The sequence below is a fragment of the Phyllobates terribilis genome, unplaced genomic scaffold, assembly GCF_046119375.1.
Source record: "Phyllobates terribilis strain yellow unplaced genomic scaffold, ASM4611937v1 Scaffold_5__5_contigs__length_657084704, whole genome shotgun sequence".
NCBI classification, from domain to species: Eukaryota; Metazoa; Chordata; class Amphibia; order Anura; family Dendrobatidae; genus Phyllobates; species Phyllobates terribilis.
The window spans coordinates 140,963,237-140,982,637 of NW_027362765.1; the positions used below are offsets into that span (position 1 = coordinate 140,963,237).

Below are 19,401 nucleotides of genomic sequence, written 5' to 3' on the forward strand. Positions count from 1 at the left end.
CTTCCTGGTGCTAAACACTGCCCCCATATAGACTCCCCCGTGCCCTCCTACCAGCATGGTGGCTATTATTGGATGCTCTCATTATGGGGGTCTCTAGCTGTGTTTTACTGTTGTGTGCAGGCACTCTAGTCGCTGCCTTTGGGGAGAGCCTTGCTGGTATTTTGGGGAACTCTGGCTGGCACTTTGAGGGTAGTTGCCCTTGCATGCCCCCTTGTCATTATGGGGTCACCTTTATTAGTCACTATCATTAGACACTGATTATAGGGGGTCTGTGGTTGTCACTTATTTTGCTAGGCACCCTGAATGATCAGTCTTTGAGGACACTCTTGTCATTTTGGGTTGGGTTCACTTACCTTTGGACAAGCATTTCTTAAAACAATATGGAGGTAAAATCAGTATTGTATATAACCTCAATTTTGCTTTCAACCTACAATGACAACTGGAGACCCCCATAATGATGTATTTCACGACTATGCAGTCTGACCCACAGCACTCTGCACAAGAGCGGAACTGAATTCCACCGAGCTTGTTTCTGGGAGGACCGGTGCGCTGGATACACTCTTCCCCCGTGTGAGCCGCACACTTGGTATTTTCAGCAAGGGGAAAGAGGGCAGAGGAGGATGTGAGCCTGGAGGTCAGTGGCCTGTGTGTCCGGGGATGAGGCGGCATCTTCTGGATGCCGGGCTCGCTGCACGGCACATGGATGTCACCTTTATTCCTGTCACGTGTTTTTTTGCAGGGGTCGCCCTGTAGTGTTCCCATGTACATTATCTGCGTGGAGGTCACGTGATCTGGGAGACTTGACAATGTTCTCTCTTATTTCCGTGATCTCCAGTCTGTGACTTTATAGCTTTGGTGAAACTACAACTCCCAGCATGCCTTGACTGAGGGGAGACATGGAGCTGGGAGTTCTAGTTCCTAATAAACTGTTTGTGTGCTGGAGAACACTTCAGTAATGATCAGAACCTGACATGTTTTTTTTTTTTTTTAAGAAGCCCCATTCATTTCAGTGGCAGTTTGTGCATAACACTACTTGTGAGGGTGACGTACCATGATTGTTCTTATCACCCTAAATCGTTTGGTACTCACTTTAGCATTTTCTTTTACCCTTTTACTATGCTGTAGGTAAACTTATTGCTGGGATTGTTCTGAATTATCGGAAACAATCCTTTCAAGTCCATATGGGGTGGGGGGTCTGTGTAAACTCCCCGCCCCCTCCTCCCACTCAAGGGGCATTTGTCTTCAGTCTAAAGCTTTCCCAGCGCTGTCCTGTATTCTATCTGTCACACACTGTGTTGTGGGCGTCTATGGCCATCTTGCAAGAGCTAGAGGGACTTCTGTAGCCTTCCCGCAAGGGTTACGGTGGGGTGAGGGCCTCTGTGGCCGTACCGCAAGGGTTATGGTGGGAAAGGGTCCCCTGTGGCCGTACCGCAAGAGTTATGGTGGGGAGGAGTCCCCTGTGGCCATACCGCACAGGGTTATGGTGGGGTGGGGGCCTCTCTGGCTGTACCGCAAGGGTTATGGTGGGGTGGGGGCCTCTCTGGCTGTACCGCAAGGGTTATGGTGGGGTGGGGGCCTCTCTGGCTGTACCGCAAGGGTTACGGTGGGGTGGGGGCCTCTCTGGCCGTACCGCAAGTGTTACGGTGGGACGGGGGCCCCTGTGGCCACACTTCATGGGTTACGGTGGGGTCCTCTGTGGCCATCCCTAAAGGGTTGAGAAATGAAAGAGGCCCACTGTAGCTTATTTTCAGAAACTTGAAGCTGTCAGTGAAAAATATCTTGAAACATTTGGCACCCATCCCCCTCATGTGCCTTTATTTTGCATGGGACACTCAGTTGTGTTAGGGTATGTGCAGATGATCCTGAGCCGGCTGCGGAGAAGCCGCCTCCGGCTTCCGCTCATTATGCCAATGAATGCCGGCCTCTTTTTTTTTTTTTTTCTCACATGCAGACTTTCCCCCTAGAGGTTAGGTCTATGGGGAAAGCCCGCATGCGGACCCGCTGGAGAAAGTGACGCACCGCATGTCTGTTTCTGTGGGTGTGCCGCAGATGCATAGTGGGCATGGGATTTGTATAAATCCCATCCACTATGCTGTAACACCTGGCCGCTGCTGATTGCATGCAGCGCTGCGTCCAATCCACAGTGAACATTGATCATGTGCACATACCCTTATTGTGTACTATGAAGAGCAGTGGTTGACTTTCTTGTCCTCCCCTTCCATAGGGTGAGCCTGTGGCAGCACTATGTCTCTAGCACTGGGCCGGTTCTGCTTCTCCTACCGGAGCAGTCTCTGGAGATCACTGTCTGGATGTCAGGAGAGGCTACGTTGTCCTGGTCAGGAGGCGAGCCTTCACACATCTGCAGTAGCCTTGGCTGGACATAATAAATGGTCCAAAGTGAAGCATATAAAGGGTCCAAAGGATGCAGCCAGGTCACGCCTGTTCGCCAAGCTCACCACGATGATCAAAGTGGCAGTGAGAGGTATGGAGAAGAGTTCCGTTATTGGGGACTGGAGGAAAAGGGCACTGAATGATTTTTGTCTTCTCCTTACAGAAGGGGGCCCAAACCCCGATTTCAATCCACTATTGAACCAACTGGTTGAGCAGGGGCGGCAAAGAAACATGCCGAAAGCTTCCATTGAGGCTGCCATTAAAGGAGCGGTAAGAAATCAGAGCCTACAACAACAACAAAAAAGTCATGAAAGGACTTGTTTACATGGGTTGGTGATGCTGTATACCAATCTAGTGGATGAGATTTCCTAAAATGTTATCCACACGATGCGTAAATGAAATGGTACTGCAAATTTGACATGTGCAGCATGGGAATATATGCTGTGGATATTCACCGTGGATTTCACCATTGGCAATGCAAAGCCTCTGCAATTCCTGTACAGTCCCTTTAAGTAGATTTTGTAATACGAACTGGATGTTTAATACATTTATGCACTGTTGAAGTATTAAAAATGATAAATGTTTTTTTTAAAGGATAAATCAAAACCCACCTCCTATGCACTGTATCAAGCTAGAGGCCCCGGTGGATGTTCTCTAATTATTGAACTCCTGACTGATAACACCAATCGCTCTTTTGCAGATCTCAGGCTCCTGCTTAACAAAAATGGGTATGTGATTTTGGAACCATATCGACTATTGCTAAAAATGTCTAGTGCTTTCCATTATTGATGGTTAAAAGGGTTTTTGCTGCTGTGCCCTCTGTGGGGAAACTTGGCTTGAAGACCCTTTTAAAGGGACTCTGTCAGCACAGAATGACTGTTCAAACCAATTACAGGCGCTCGGTGCACCCTTGGCTTGGCCAAATATATATGTGCACCTTCCCACCTACTCCACCCCCCCTCCCCTCCACTGCTGTTAATCAAAGAAGTGGGGGTTTGTGTAGATAGAAGGAAAACAAGTAGGTGGGAAGGTGCACTTAAATATTTGGGGATGCCAAGGGTTCACCGAGTGACTGTACGTGGTTTGAACAGTCATTCTGTACTGACAGACTCTTACGTCTACAGACTTTTTAAGGCATGTAGATACTACAACCCCTGGCAAAAATTATGGAATCACCGGGCTCGGAGGATGTTCATTCAGTTGTTTAATGTTGAAAAAAAGCAGATCACAGACATGGCACAAAACTAAAGTCATTTCAAATGGCAACTTTAGGGCTATAAGAACCACTAAAAGAAATCAAGATTAAAAATGTGGTACTCAGTAAGGGTCATTTTTTTTCAGACCAAGCAGAGGGAAAAAATTATGGAATCATAAAAAACAAACACACAAAAGAACACTCCAATACACCACTGGTATTTTGTTGCAGTCTCTGAGGCATGGACTTAATGAGTGACAAACAGTACTCTTCATCAATCTGGCTCCAAGTTTCTCTGATTGCTGTTGCCAGATCAGCTTTGCAGGTTGGAGCCTTGTCATGGACCATTTTCTTCAACTTCCACCAAAGATTTTCAATTGGATTGAGATCCGGACTATTTGCAGGCCATGACATTGACCTTATGTATCTTCTTTCAAGGAATGTTTTCACAGTTTTTGCTCTATGGCAGGATGCATTATCATCTTGAAAAATGATGTCATCATCCTTTCAATTGATGGGATAAGAAAACTGTCCAAAATATCAATGTAAACTTGGGCATTTATTGAAGATGTAATGACAGCCATCTCCCCAGTGCCTTTACCTGACATGCAGCCCCATATCATCAATGACTGTGGAAATTTGCATGTTCTCTTCATGCAGTCATCTTTATAAATCTCATTGGAACGGCATCAAATAAAAGTTCCAGCATCATCACCTTGCCCAATGCAGATTCGCGATTCATCACTGAATATGACTTTCATCCAGTCATCCACAGTCCACGATTGCTTTTCCTTAGCCCATTGTAACCTTGTTTTTTGTCTGTTTAGGTGTTAATGATGGCTTATGTTTAGCTTTTCTGTATGTAAATCCCATTTCCTTTAGGCGGTTTCTTATAAGAGTTTGATAATCCTCTCCTTTGTTTCAATTGACATCTCTCATCTTGGAGCCATGATTCATTTCAGTCCACTTGGTGCAACAGCTCTCCAAGTTGTGATCACTACTTTTTAGATGCAGACTAACGAGCAGATCTAATTTGATGCAGGTGTTAGTTTTGGAAATGAAAATTTACAGGGTGATTCCATAATTTTTTCCTCAGAATTGAGTGATTCCATAATTTATTCCCTCTGCTTGGTCTGAAAAAATTACCCTTACTGAGTACCACATTTTTAATCTTGATTTCTTTTAGTGTTTCTTAAAGCCCTAAAGTTGCCATTTGAAATGACTTTAGTTTTGTGCCATGTCTGTGATCTGCTTTTTTTCAACAACATTAAACAACTGAATGAACATCCTCCGAGCCCGGTGATTCCATAATTTTTGCCATGGGTTGTAGAAAGTTCAATATCCCTTCAGTGCCACTAAGGGATAAACTAAGCATTTTACAGCGGCCTTTCAAATCCATGGGTTTCTTAGTTAAAAAGACAAGTCCTTCATACTGAGAAATACTCTTCATACCCTCTCTACACTCTGGATTTTGAATAAAAGACACAACAGATGGAAAAATGCATCATCTAATGTTTATTACATTTAATTCAAAAACACTATGGACTCCATTTTATTTTCCTTTTCTAGATCATTGTCAAGCAGCGAGAGAGAGAACTGTGCCACATAAATCACTGCACAGTTCTGTCAAAGACTCAAAGGTGGAAGCAATAAGATTTTCACATACAGCTTCTCCGCTTCCGTGCTCTGAACAAACAGCAGGGCAGGAGTGGGGAGAACTGTACAGCCATGAACAGCCACACAGCTCCCTCAATGATCAGGCAGAGGACTTTATGAGCACCCGATCATGTGCTGCCACTACCCCTGACTGACTGCAAACTATAACAATTAACAACTTTTTAGTAGGATTTTTTTTTGTTTATAAAATCTATAACTTGTAGCTTGAAAAATCTGGTAGAATAACTTGGCAACTCCCTTTCTTTGAGATTTTAAATGGAAAAAAAAGTAATTTTTCTTTCTGGTTTACAGAGGAACTCACACTGATGCGCTGCATTGCTTTAACAAAAAGGGAGTAGTGACTGTCCAGACCCAAGACCGAGATGGCAAACATGTGCAGATGGAGCAGGCTCTTGAACTGGCCATACAAGCAGGAGCTGAGGATGTGGAAGAGATGCAGGACGAGGAGGAGGAAAAAGATGTGTACAAGGTGGGAGACAATATCTGCTATTAACCCCTTCGCAAACCCTGGGATTTTCCGTTTTTGTTTTTTGCTCCCCTTGTTCCCAGAGCCATAGCGTTTTTAGTTTTTGGTCAATATGGCCGTGCGAGGGCTTATTTTTTGCGGGACGAGTTGTACTTTTCAACGCCATTACTAGTTTTACCATATCTTGTACGTGAAAACGGGAAAAAAATTCCAAGTGCGGTGAAATTGCAAAAAAGTGCAATACCACAGATGTTTGTTTTTTTTATTTTTTTTACCACTTTCACTGAATGCTAAAACTGACCTGCCATTATTATTCTCCAGGTCATTACGAGTTCGTAGACACCAAACTTGTATAGGTTCTTTTTTATTTAAGTGGTGAAAAAAAATTCCAAAGTTTGGTAAAAAAAAAAAAAAAATAGCGCCATTTTCTAAGACCTATAGCGTCTCCATTTTTCGGGATCTGGGGCCTGGTGAGGGCTTATTTTTTGCGCACCGAGCTGAAGTTTTTATTGATACCATTTTGAGGTAGATCCGATGTTTTGATCGCCCGTTATTGCATTTTATTGCAATGTTGCCGCGACCAAAAAACGTAATTCTGGCGTTTAGAATTTTTTTTCTCGTTACGCCGTTTACCGATCGGATTAATTCTTTTTTTATATTGATAGATCGGGCGATTCTGAACGCAGCGATACCAAATATGTGTATGTAGGGTTTTTTTTTATTTTTTATTTTGAATGGGGCGAAGGGGGGGTGATTTAAACTTTTATATATTTTTTTTTATTTTTTTAATATTTTTAAAAACATTTTTTTTTCACTTTTTGCATGCTTCTATAGTCTCCATAGGAGACTAGAAGCAGCACTTGTCTGATCGCCTCTGCGACATACAGATGATCAGCAGATCACCTGTATGTAGCAGAAATGGTCCTGTGCTATGAACGCCGACCACTAGGTGGCGCTCAGAGCGACCAGCTCATGACAACCACTGGAGTCTGCTGCAGACCCAGGGTTGTCATGACCATCCATCGGTGACCTACGATCACGTGATGGGGTCACCGATGGGCGGGGTAAGTGACGCGCTTCCGGCGCGGCGCTGTTAAATGCCGCTGTCAGAGATTGACAGCGGCATTTAGCATGCTAACAGCCACGGGTGGATCGCGATTCCACCCGCGGCTGTTGCGGGCACATGTCAGCTGTAATAATCAGCTAACATGTGCCCAGTTCAGTGCGGGCTCAGCACCGGAGCCCTCACTGAACCGGGGGATTACAGCCTGTGCGTACTAATACGGCACAGGCTGTAAAGTGGTTAAAGAAGTTGTCCACTACTTGGACATTGATGCCTTATCTGTAGGATAAGGCATCAATGTATGATCGGCCGGGGTCCTGCTAACGGCACCCCCGCCGATCAGCTGCTATCGGTGCCGGCGGCATCGGCCGCCGGCCAGAAGCGCTTACCTGCAGTGCTTGGCCGTCCATCTGTAGTGGCCGCCGCGGGGTACTGCACACCCGCCTCCCATTCAATTGAATAGGAGGTGGATGTGCAGTTACAAGCCGCGGCCACTACAACTTGACGGCCAGGCACCGCAGGTAAGGACTTCCGGCCTCCACCGACAACAGCTGAACGGCAGGGGGTGCCGTGTGCGGGACCCCAGCCGATCATACGATTATTGAATGGAAAGATGCACTAAGAAAAATAGAAATGATTGAAGCAAAATACAAGGATAAAGTACAAATCATATGAGGAGCAGAAATGACAGATGGGAACAGTCTGGCCGTGGGAACAAATAAAGGTGATCAAGTATTCCCAAGTGGTAGATTGGTCCATATGTGTCTGAGAAATTGTAAGTAGAGTAAATTGTAAGTAGAAATTGTAAACAGGGAAACTCTCTGCAGGGAGTCCAGTGCTAGAAAATACTACATTAAATAGGTTGTCCAGGATTAGAAGTACATGACTGAGTTCTTCCAAAAATGGTGCCAAATTTGTCTACACCTGTCCCCTTGGTGCGTGATATTGCAGCTCAGCCCTATTCGCTAAAATTGAGCTGAACTGTAAGACCAAACACAATCAAATGGACGTGAGTGGTGCAGATTTTGAAATGGTTTTTAGGAACCTGTATAACTTCTAAATTCCCTTCAACTGTGACATACAAGTATGTATGCAAATAACCTCTTCAGAAAGAAAGAGTACCTAAACTCTAATGCCACCTATTGGATGTCACTATCGACCCCTTAACGACCCATGCCACATTACTTAAGATAAGAAGCCAAATCAGACCTCCTGCTTTGCACTAATGAAGAGCAAGCACCCCCAAACATATGATTGCAACTGGAGCCTCTAGTTTGGCTTCTTATCCGAAGTCATGTGGAAAAGCTTGCTAAAGGGTCAATAGTGACTTTTGGGGTTGCTAGATCCAATAGGTGGTGCTAGAGTTCTAGTTCTTTTTTTTTCTCTAAAGAGGCTATTTGCATATTTAAAGTCCTAGAGGACTATATTCACAAGATTGTATTTTCAGTCCAAGTGCTGTCCGGGGCTGTTCAGATGTATGTGTGTGTTGTTTTTTTTTAATCACGGACCAAATCTGCACATGAAAAAAATTGCAGCATGCACTAGCTTCTTCCATATAATGGATGAGACTTGCCTATTCAAATCTATGGGTGTGAAAAAAATTGGACCCCATAAGGATCAACCGTATAGGATCCGATTTTTTTACAGATACATTGCAATTTTTTTCAAATTGGAAACTGTATTTGGTTTTCTAAATGTTAATAACTATTGATGTATCAAAACAGATGCCATACGAATGACAATTGAGATAAAAATCTTCTGTTTATTCTGGATGAAACGCGGACTATTTTTTTATACACTATTTGTGTTTATGTTTTATTTGTTTTTAAGTGTGCACTTTTTTTTGTCTTTTTTTGTATTTTTGAATTTTTTCCCCATTAATAAAGAATTATTGTACTATTAGGAGGTGCACGTTGGGTGCATACACTCTCAGTTTTTTGCTCCTTTTTAACATAATTTACTCTAAATTCTCTTTTTGCAGTATATCTGTCATTCATACGCACTACGAGATGTCCGCAACCAGCTGATCGCCTTAGGATTAGTGCCAATCTCCTCCGGGCCGGAGTATTTGCCCAACATAACTGTACAACTCTCAGACATTGACAAAGAAAGGGTCTTCAAACTGTTGGAATTGATTAAAGACCAACCAGATGTCATGCGGGTCTATGACAATATAGAATAACGAGAGCCCCTGGAGGTGCTGCCGTCTCCCGAGTGTAAGTGTCGTTACAGCTGCAGGTCTTCCAACTGTGAATCCCATATGGATTGCAAATTTTATGGCTTACAAAGATCTATGTGGCAGCTGTGCTGGGTGGAAGCTGTAAAAGTGGAAAATTTGGATGCCCGATATAATTAAAATAATGGCTGAATCTAATTATAATCAAATGAGTTGATCAAGAGATGGTGAATCCATGACTTTTCTGGGGATTTTTAAGCTCATCACTGCGGATCATTACACATGCTAGCCTTTTTAACTCCTTTAACACAAAATGACACATACCTAAAGTTCCAGTCAAAAGTTCATTAATGGTTTTGCTTTTTCTTATTGGAATGTGCATATTATAGATTCAGACTGAAGGCAACAAAATCAGAAAGGAACACATATGGAAGCAAGGAGTAAACAAACCAGAATATGTGTTAGGCTATGTGCCCACGATGCAGAAATGCTCAGGATTTTTTCCTGAGCGTTTCTGCATCTCCCTGGCAGAAAAAAACGCATGCGGATTGTACATGCGTTTTCCTGCCAGGGACATGCAGAAGTGAAGCGTTCTTTACTTGCATTTCCGCTTGCGGGTTGACAAGCACTTTCCAAGCGATTTTAGCATCACTTGGAAAGTGCTTGACAACTTGGTCACACAAACAGCATGGATTTATATAGTGTGACCCGAGAGAATGTCAAAAAAGAAATATATACTTACCTTCCGATGGCCCCCGCAGTCTTGATTTCCTCCGTCTCAGCTGCCGGCAGCGGTAGAGTGAAGGACCTGCCGACGTCAGCGTCGCGTGACCCGTCACATGACTCTGACACCAGCGCAGGTCCTTCATTCCATCGCGAACTGCTGCCAAACAAGGAGGAGCGCACCGCGGGCCGCCGGAAGGTAAGTATATATTTACTTTTTATTTTATTCTTTTTTTTTACAGTTTTCAATGGTACCCAGGTCCGGAGGAGAGTCTCCTCTTCTCTAGACCTGGGTACCATCCGCACATTAGAACTCATGGAATGCGCATCTACTTATGCAGTGATGCGTAATCCATGGGGTCTAATGCAAGTCAATGGAGGATAAAACGCAGCACTTACGCAAAATAATTGGTAGTGCTGCGTTTTTTTCCGCAATGATAATCCGCAGCGGAAATTTCCGCAGCATGTGCACAGCACATGCGGATTATCATTGGGGAACATGGCAGGCCTTCTACTATGCGTTTTTTAAGCATTTCTGCTGCTGCGGAAACGCTTAAAAAATGCATCGTGGGCACACAGCCTTAAACTTTTAGATTTTCCTTTCCCACCCGAGAGAGGGGATCTGCCCATCAAGCACAGGAACCTACTGAATAAAATGGCTGAGCCTCTCCCCCATATCAGTTGGTTTCCTATGTTTGAGGGGAACCTGTATTTGAAGAATCGGGTGTGGAACAGAAGAAAATTTGCCTGGAAGAATGGCTCCTTCCTGTAGCGCCGGTGTCGGGTCCTGGAGATTCTGCCGCAGGTCCAGTAGGGGTTGTCCAGACTCGAGCGGTGGCGGCTGCCTTGTCCCGGGTCTGTGCATGCGTGGGGTGTGCTGGGAGTGGGGAGCCCTGATGACGAGCGTGCTGGTGACTTCTGACCCAGAATTGTAACTTCAGTTTCTGGGGTCCGGAGGAGGCGTCCAAGTGGAGGGAGATGCTGTTGGCTGGTCCCTCATATTTATTGGGTTCTGTCAGCCAGAGAGCGTGTTTTGCTCCAGCTCTCCTTTCCAGTGTGGTTATGGAGGCACAACAGTGGCAGCGTCAAAGTGGGCGCAGCAGTGGCAGCCGCTTGAGTGACAGAAGAAGCGACAGTAAGGTTAGCCAGAGAAGCATAGTGGATCGGTATAGATCCACCACGTCCAGGGGAGAACAATTGTGGGATCTGATCCAGCCTTCGAATCCAGTACCCTTACTAAGCGACTGAGTGGTGAGTGACCTTCGTGAAAGTTCCCCATGGTAATTGGGTCCTTTTTCTTTAAATACTAGGAAAGACCTAAGAAGTGAAGTGCAAAGCTTAAAAATAAGGAATGTGCACTTTGCAGAGATACGTTACCAAGCTCATGGCAGGAGAAACTCTGTTCAGCTTGTATCCAAAAAAGTATTTGTGAGGAATTCCCAAATTTCACCATGGATTTAAATTCAGTTATTAGGGCAGAAGTTAAAGATTCCCTTAAAACCTTAATCCACAAATTCATAGAAATCGGAAAAAGAAAACCAAGATGTTATCTGACTGAGATGAATCCGTGAAGTCAGAAGGTAAATGTGGATCTGATTCTTCTTCATCCTCTGATGGCGGTATAGGGGGTAAACCATTCTTCTTTGTAGAACATACAGACAGATTGGTCAAGGCTGTAAGGGCTACCATGGGCATCATAGATGCTAAAAACCCCGAATCAGTACAGAATATTATGTTCGGGGGGTTAGAGCAAAAGCGAACATTTCCAATAAATGAGCAAATTCAAGCTCTCATTAAAAAGAAATGGAAGGACTGAAAACAAAGGTTCACTACCCTCATCAAGAGAAGGTACCCCTTTGAAGAGGAGTAGACAGCCCCGTTGGATAAAGTTCCAAAGATAGATGTAGTAGTAGCCAAATCATCCAGAAAATCTATATTGCCCTTTGAAGACATGGGTATCCTGAATGATCATCTGGATAGGAAGGCTGATGGATACCTAACGCATACCTGGGAATCCTTGGCGGGAGCCCTGAAACTAGATGGATAGAACAACTGGAGGGTCAACTGAGGGATAATGTTCCGTGAGAAAAGATCCTGGTCAATCTACACTTAATGCAGGGAGCAGCATCTTTTCTTGCAGGTGCCTCAGCAGACTCGGTGTGGTTGGCGACCAGATCTGTGGGCCTCTCTAACACTACTCATAGGGCACTATGGCTCTAATGTTGACCAGGGGATATCCAGTCTAAATCCAAGTTAGGTTCCATCCCATGTGATGGAGAGTATTTGTTTGGTCAGGTTCTGGGTGACATCCTGGACAAAGCTGGTGATAAAAAGAAAGGATTTCCCAGTTTGTCCATCCTGGAGTATAAAAGGTCCTTTCGGAGGAGAAGGTATTGCCGGAAAAGACCTCCCAGGGATCAAGAAAAATGGGAGGACAGGAGAGGTAAGAATAGAGGAGTCATGTTTGGGGGAGGGAAGTCATCTCAGTGACGCCATTCCCCAGGTAGGGGGAAGGCTTTCCCTATTCCTCCCTGCCTGGGCAAGAATTTCATCCAATGGCTGGACTCTAGGTATAGTGGAATCAGGCCTGAGGTTGGAATTTATGGCAGTTCTTCCGTGAACATTTGCAGTAACATGCCTCAGATGCCACCTTCAGAGCCATCATTAATTTGAAGAACCTCAACAAATTCTTGATATATCGACCTTTCAAAATGCAGTCAAAATAATCGACTATAAAACTCCTGGTCCCAGGATGTTTTATGAGTGTGTTGGACCTGAAAGATGCATAACTACCATGTTCTGATCCATGCAAGAGACCAGAAATTCCTAATGGTGGACCTATTCATAAACAAAGGCATTTTCGGTTCAGGGCCTTGCCCTTTGGTCTGTCCATGGCCCCGAGAGTTTTTAAGGAAATCGAAGTGGAAATTACAGCACATCTTCTGGAGCAGAAAACTAATAATTTCATACCTTGATGATTTCCTGATTGTTGGTAGAACACTGCAACTTCCAATTAGCAAGAGTCAGAGCCATACTGGATTAATTGGGTTGGCTCCTGGACTTAAAAAAAATCAAAGCTAATTCCATCAAGAGTTCAGTCTTTTTTCAGTCTTATCTTAGACTCCGTGAGTCAGACTTGATTCCTACCAGAAGAGAAAATGCATAAAGTGGCAGCCTTGGTATCAGCGGCAGTAAACAATCCTACTATGACACTCAGGATGGCAGTAATCCAGCAGTACTATGGGTGCAATTGCAGGAAGAGATACTGAGAGGCGAAAGACAGCTCAGAGGGTGTTTGGAAGGAAAACTAAGTCTTTCTTCAGTGGCAACAAATGTCCTCTTATGGTGGCTAAGCGTAGAGAATCTGTCAGTAGGGGTCCCATGGGTATATCCAGTTGCAGATGTAATAACTATAGATGCAAGTCCAAGTGGATGGGGAGCGCATCTGAGAGACTGTGTAGTCCAGGGTGTTTGATCAAAACACGAGAAGAGGAGTTAATCCAACATGAAAGAACTTCTGGCAGTGAGAAATGCGGTGGAGAAATTTCTCGCATCTCTCCAAAGCCATCATGTTCGTATGCGGTCGGACAATCGAACAATGGTGGCTTACATCAACCATCAAGGGGGAACAATATCTCGCTCCCTGATGACAGCAACGGAGGAAATTTTCCAGATGGCAGAAAAGCATCTCTTGTCATTAACAGCATTGCACATAAAAGGGAATTAGAACGACAGGGCAGACTTCCTAAGCCGCAATCGACTAAGACAGGGGGAGTGAGCCCTGAATCCGACAGTTTTTCACCAAATAGTAGGCTTATAGGGCCTTCCAATTATAGACTTGTTTGAATATAGGCGCAACAGGAAGGTAAAAAAAAATTCTGCTTCCTAAATCCCATGCAGTAGATGTTTTCCAGATTGCATGGAACTTCGATCTAGCCTATGGCTTTCCTACAGTAATGATGATTCCAGCAGTATTAAGGAAGATCAGGGAAGACCATGAGAGGATAATCCTGATAGCCCCATTCTGGCCCAAAACATCATGGTTTTCATGGACGAGGCTGATGTTGATCTCCATCCATGGATCTTACCAGGGATCCCGGATCTACTCATCCAAGGTCCAGTCTGGCATCCACAAGCTTCAGGCCTTCACATGACAGCCTGAATTTGAAAGGTCACTGTTAATCCAAAGAGGGTTTTCTCCAAGTGTAGTATCCACTTTTACTTAAAAGCAGGAAACCAGTAACCTCAAAAATACATGGTAGGACTTGGGAAATGTTTCTGTCTATTTCACGGGAATAGTCTGGGTGAGAAAATTCCAATTAAATCTTTCTTAGCTTTTCTCCAGAAAGGATTAGAGCTTGGGCTATCCACTAGCACTGTTAAAGTGCAGCTAATCGGCCTTAGGGACATTATATAACTGTTAGATTTATTAAAACATGTGATACGTTTAGGCCAATCCCTAGTCCAAAGATTCCTCCTTGGGTTCTGAACTTGGTGCTGGAGGTGTTAACCAAATCCCCTTTTGAATCTTTAGAGGTTCATCTGTTAAAAATCTTACCTTTTTAAAGATGCTAATTCTGGTAACACTGACTTCAATCTGGCTCTGTCAATTAATCCCCCCCTTTACACAGTTTTTGGAAGATAAGGTTGTTCTAAGACCAGATCCAGCCTACCTTCCAAAAGTAGCCATGACATTTCATAAGAGTCAGGAAGGAGATTATTCTTCCCTCCTTTTTTTCTAATCCTAGGAACCCAAAGGAGGAAAAATTCCACACACTGGATGTTAAGAAAGCTTTAATAATTTGAAAAAACAATGGAGGAATAGCCAGTTGTTTGTTTCCTTCCAGGGCTCTAGGAAAGGTCTTAAAATCTCAAGGGGTACCATAGCTAGATGGATTAGGGAAGCCATTAGGTTAGCCTACTCAACTAGTGGTGTTTCAGTCCCAGAGAGCATAAAAGCTCATTCTACTCGAGCTGTCGCGACTTTTTGGTCAGGTAAGGCTGAGGTGTCTATTGACCAGATATGTAAGGCAGCAACATGGTCCTCTCCTTCAACCTTCTATGAGCTTGATCTGACCTCTTCTGCTGATCTATTGGAAGAAGGGCTCTACAAGCAGTGGTCCCTCCCTAGTGTGGATTTTGGTTTCTCTGTAAATCTCTCGTGTGATGCTATCATAGGGGAAAGGAAAAGACGAAATTACTTACTCGTAATGGAATTTTCCAGAGCCTATGACAGCACCCTTATCCCCCCCCCCCCCCTCCTTCACTGGTATTGGTGTGCACTAATAGAATTTTAGGTGTATAGCCTAGATGGTGTTGTAGCTTTTTGTCTGGCTGACGGTATGTCTTGGAGGTCCTCTCATGCTCTATAACGAACGGATTACGGGGAGAGGTTCCTCCCTTTTATTCAATAGGTTCCTGTCCTTGATGGGCTGGTCCCCTCTCTCGTGTGGTGCTGTCATGGGCTCTGGAAAATCCCATTACCTTAAGTAATTTTGTCTTTCTCAAAACTACTCCCCTTTTACTCTAATAACAGCTTTTCATCTCTTGGCATTCTCTCAATCAGTTTCTTCAGGTAGTCACCCCGAATGGCTTCCAGTGAACAAGCGTGTTTTCAGCCATCAGGTGAGTTTTACAGAAGCAGTGTTAATATACAGTACTGAGCTCTAGTCCATAACTGTTCTAAGCTAGACTGTCAATAAACACTCAACTAAGCAAAGAGGAGAATTGACAGTCCATCATTATTTTAAGATTGTCCATCAATCTGTAAAATTGCTAGACCTTTGAAGGTGTTCTTAGGAGCAGTCACAAAATCATCAATTGCTATGATGAGGACCACTCCAGGAAAGAAAGACAAAAAATTATCTCTGCTAGGGGATAAGTTCATCAGTGTTAACAGTCTCAGAAATTGCAATTTAAAGTGGAAGAAAACAATAGCCCAATAGGGTCTTAACTGATAGGACGTGTAGGTGAGGGAATTGCTCACCTGGCTTGGGTTGTGCGACCACAACCTCAGAAATCACTTAGGCTGCTGCAAACCCACATGGAAGTATATTGCGATGGGAGGAGATGGGTTTATTCCTGCGCTGCCTATACGTCTGAAGGATGATGGATGGGGCCAATGAAGGATCCGATAAAATGCAGTTTATTTGTCGACGTGTTTTGAAGTATATACACCTTCTTCTCTAGGACAAAACCACAAGTGAACAGTAAAAAAAAGTGTACAAATGTGTGTGTGTAAATATTGATCCTTTTTTTTTTGTATTGACAAGCTTTATTTGATCTTACAATTGGTGGGTCAGATGACACCCTTGGAGTCTTGTTTTTTCAAAATGTACTATCTGTTTAAAGCTGCATGTGTTTTTTTACTGTTCACTTGTGGTTTTGTCCTGAGGAAGATGATGTACTTCGAAACGTGTCAACAAAATGCATTTTCTCTGATCCTTTGGCATCATCCGTATAGGCAGCGCAGGATTAACCCAATCTCTTCCCGAGAAATTGGAAATTAACAACATCTCAAATACCATCCTCATAAATGATGCACTAACATCAAGTAGCAGACACATCTCAACATCATCTGTCCAGTGGACACTGTGAGAAGCTGGCCTTTGTGATTGAAATACTGCAAAGAGGCCGCAACTGAGGACAGCAAACAAATAAGAGACTTCTTTGGACCAAGCAACGCAAGGACTGGACATTAGATCAGTGGAAATCTGTACCGTGGTCTGAGGAATCAAAATTTCAGATGTTTGGTACCACCATGTCTTTGTAAGACACAGAAATGGTCAGCTGATATGGGGCCCACCATGCAGCATGGAGGAGAAGGTGTGGTGGCTTGAAGGAACTTTGCTGGTGACACTGATGGTGATCTACTCTACATTCTAGGCACGCTTACCCAGCAGGACTACCACATCATTCTGCAATAACATGCCATCCCATCTGGATTGCACTTAGTGGACGAGGACGCAAAGCACACTGCCAGGCTATTTAAGTGCTATTTGACTGAGACGGAGAGAGATGGAATGCTGCTTCAGATAGAAGGTCTCCACAATCACCGTACTTCAACCCATTTGAGATGATTTGGAATGAGTTGGAGTCGGTATAAAATGGACCAACTCCAACTCCTAAAATACATAATAAATTGGGTACGGTAGTTCAATGCAGTTTGTGGGGAATATTTTTTCATAAGAATTTGGGAAAGTTATGAAATGTCCTATAAATGTCTGTCCTATTCCTGATCTAAGGGTGTAGACTTTTAGCTGAGATGAATCTGTGCTAAAGTAAATTTATCACTTAAACATGAGCAATGTATGAGGGAGTCGGAGTTGGAGTCATGGAAATTGAGGAGTCGGAGTTGGAGGTTTGGCTTACCGATTCCACAGCCCTGGTTGGACCTGCAGTGAAGGCAAAGCAGCTAAATAGTGCTCAGCACCTCTGGGAACACATTCAAGACTGTTGGAAAGCAATTCCAGATGATGACCCTATAAAGCTGCTTTAGAGCATGCCAAGGGTGGGTCAAGCTGTCGTCAGAATAAGAGGGGGACTCTTTGAGGAATCTAAAGTTAAATATTTATTCTAGTTGGTTTCGTACATATATCTTTACTCCCTGTTTCCACAGGGTATTTTTTCGTGGTTGGCTGCCATCAATCTGAATCTACAATGTGCACATTCCAATAAGAACAAAGAAAACCATTGGATGAACTGGTGTCCAATCTTTTGACCAGTAATGTACATTCTGATGTGGTGTGATTTGCCTCATGAAGGTATGCATATACAACCCCTTGCAAAAATTATGGAATCACCGGGCTCGGAGGATGTTCATTCAGTTGTTTAATGTTGTTGAAAAAAAAGCAGATCACAGACATGGCACAAAACTAAAGTCATTTCAAATGGCAACTTTATGGCTTTAAGAAACACTAAAAGAAATCAAGAAAAAAAATGTGGTACTCAGTAAGGGTAATTTTTTCAGACAAAGCAGAGGGAAAAAATTATGGAATCACTCAATTCTGAGGAAAAAATTATGGAATCATGAAAAACAAACACAAAAGAACACTCCAATACATCACTAGTATTTTTATTGCACCACCTCTGGCTTTAATAACAGCTTGCAGTCTCTGAGGCATGGACTTAATGAGTGACAAACAGTACTCTTCATCAATCTGGCTCCAACTTTCTCTGATTGCTGTTGTCAGATCAGCTTTGCAGGTTGGAGCCTTGTCATGGACCATTTTCTTCAACTTCCACCAAAGATTTTCAATTGGATTGAGATCTGGACTATTTGCAGGCCATGACATTGACCTTATGTGTCTTCTTTCAAGGAATGTTTTCACAGTTTTTGCTCTATGGCAGGATGATGTAATCATCCCCAAACATCCTTTCAATTGATAGGATAAGAAAACTGTCCAAAATATCAATGTAAACTTGGGCATTTATTGAAGATGTAATGACAGCCATCTCCCCAGCGCCTTTACCTGACATGCAGCCCCATATCATCAATGACTGTGGAAATTTGCATGTTCTCTTCATGCAGTCATCTTTATGAATCTCATTGGAACGGCACCAAATAAAAGTTCCAGCAACATCACCTTGCCCAATGTAGATTCGCGATTCATCACTGAATATGACTTTCATCCAGTCATCCACAGTCCACGAATGCTTTTCCTTAGCCCATTGTAACCTTGTTTTTTTTCTGTTTAGGTGTTAATGATTGCTTATGTTTAGCTTTTCTGTATGTAAATCCAATTTCCTCTAGGTGGTTTCTTACAGTTCGGTCACAGACGTTGACTCCAGTTTCATCCCATTCGTTCCTCATTTGTTTTGTTGTGCATTTCCTGTTTTGGAGACATATTGCTTTAAGTTTCCGGTCTTGACACTGTGATGTCTTCCTTGGTCTACCAGTATGTTTGCCTTTAACAACCTTCCAATGTTGTTTGTATTTGGTCTAGATTTTAGACACAGCTGACTGTGAACAACCAACATGTTTTGAAACATTGCATGTTGATTTACCTTCTTTTAAGAGTTTGATAATCCTCTCCTTTGTTTCAATTGACCTTTCTCGTGTTGGACCATGATTCATGTCAGCCCACTTGGTGCAACAGCTCTCCAAGGTGTGATCACTCATTTTTAGATGCAGACTAACAAGCAGATCTAATTTGATGTAGTGTTAGCTTTGGAAATGTAAATTTACAGGGTGATTCCATATTTTTTTCCTTCTGCTTGGTCTGAAAAAAATTACCCTTACTGAGTACCACATTTTTTATCTTGATTTCTTTTAGTGTTTCTTAAAGCCCTAAAGTTGCCATTTGAAATGACTTTAGTTTTGTGCCATGTCTGTGATCTGCTTTTTTTCAACAACATTAAACAACTGAATGAACATCCTCCGAGCCCGGTGATGCCATAATTTTTACCAGGGGTTGTACTTCATTGAAATGGCACGGGCACAGGATTGTTTTTTTAAAAAAATTTAAAAAAAAAAAAAAAAAATCCACTAAAAATAAAAATATAATGTACCCATCAATAAATATTATTAAGAAAAAAAAACAAACAAACAATAAAAGTACACATATTTGGTATCGCCGCGTCCGTAACGACCTGGCCTATAAAATTGTTCCACTAGTTAACCCCTTCAGTGAACACGGTAAAAATGAAAAATAAAAAACAAAGCAAAAAACAATGCTTTATCATCATACCGCCAAACAAAAAATGGAATA

The 19,401-nt window shown here is 43.1% G+C and overlaps 1 protein-coding gene across 1 annotated transcript; it reads left to right on the forward strand.

Annotated features, from left to right (window-relative positions):
• The first annotated feature begins 515 nt into the window (after positions 1-515).
• On the forward strand, positions 516-18,701 carry TACO1 (translational activator of cytochrome c oxidase I). Its single transcript, XM_073683078.1, has 6 exons — positions 516-634; positions 2,225-2,482; positions 2,555-2,661; positions 2,986-3,119; positions 5,555-5,732; positions 8,774-18,701. The coding sequence occupies exons 2-6, from the start codon at positions 2,245-2,247 to the stop codon at positions 8,972-8,974; spliced, it is 858 nt and encodes a 285-aa protein (XP_073539179.1). The 5' UTR covers positions 516-634; positions 2,225-2,244; the 3' UTR covers positions 8,975-18,701.
• The last annotated feature ends 700 nt before the right edge of the window (positions 18,702-19,401 follow it).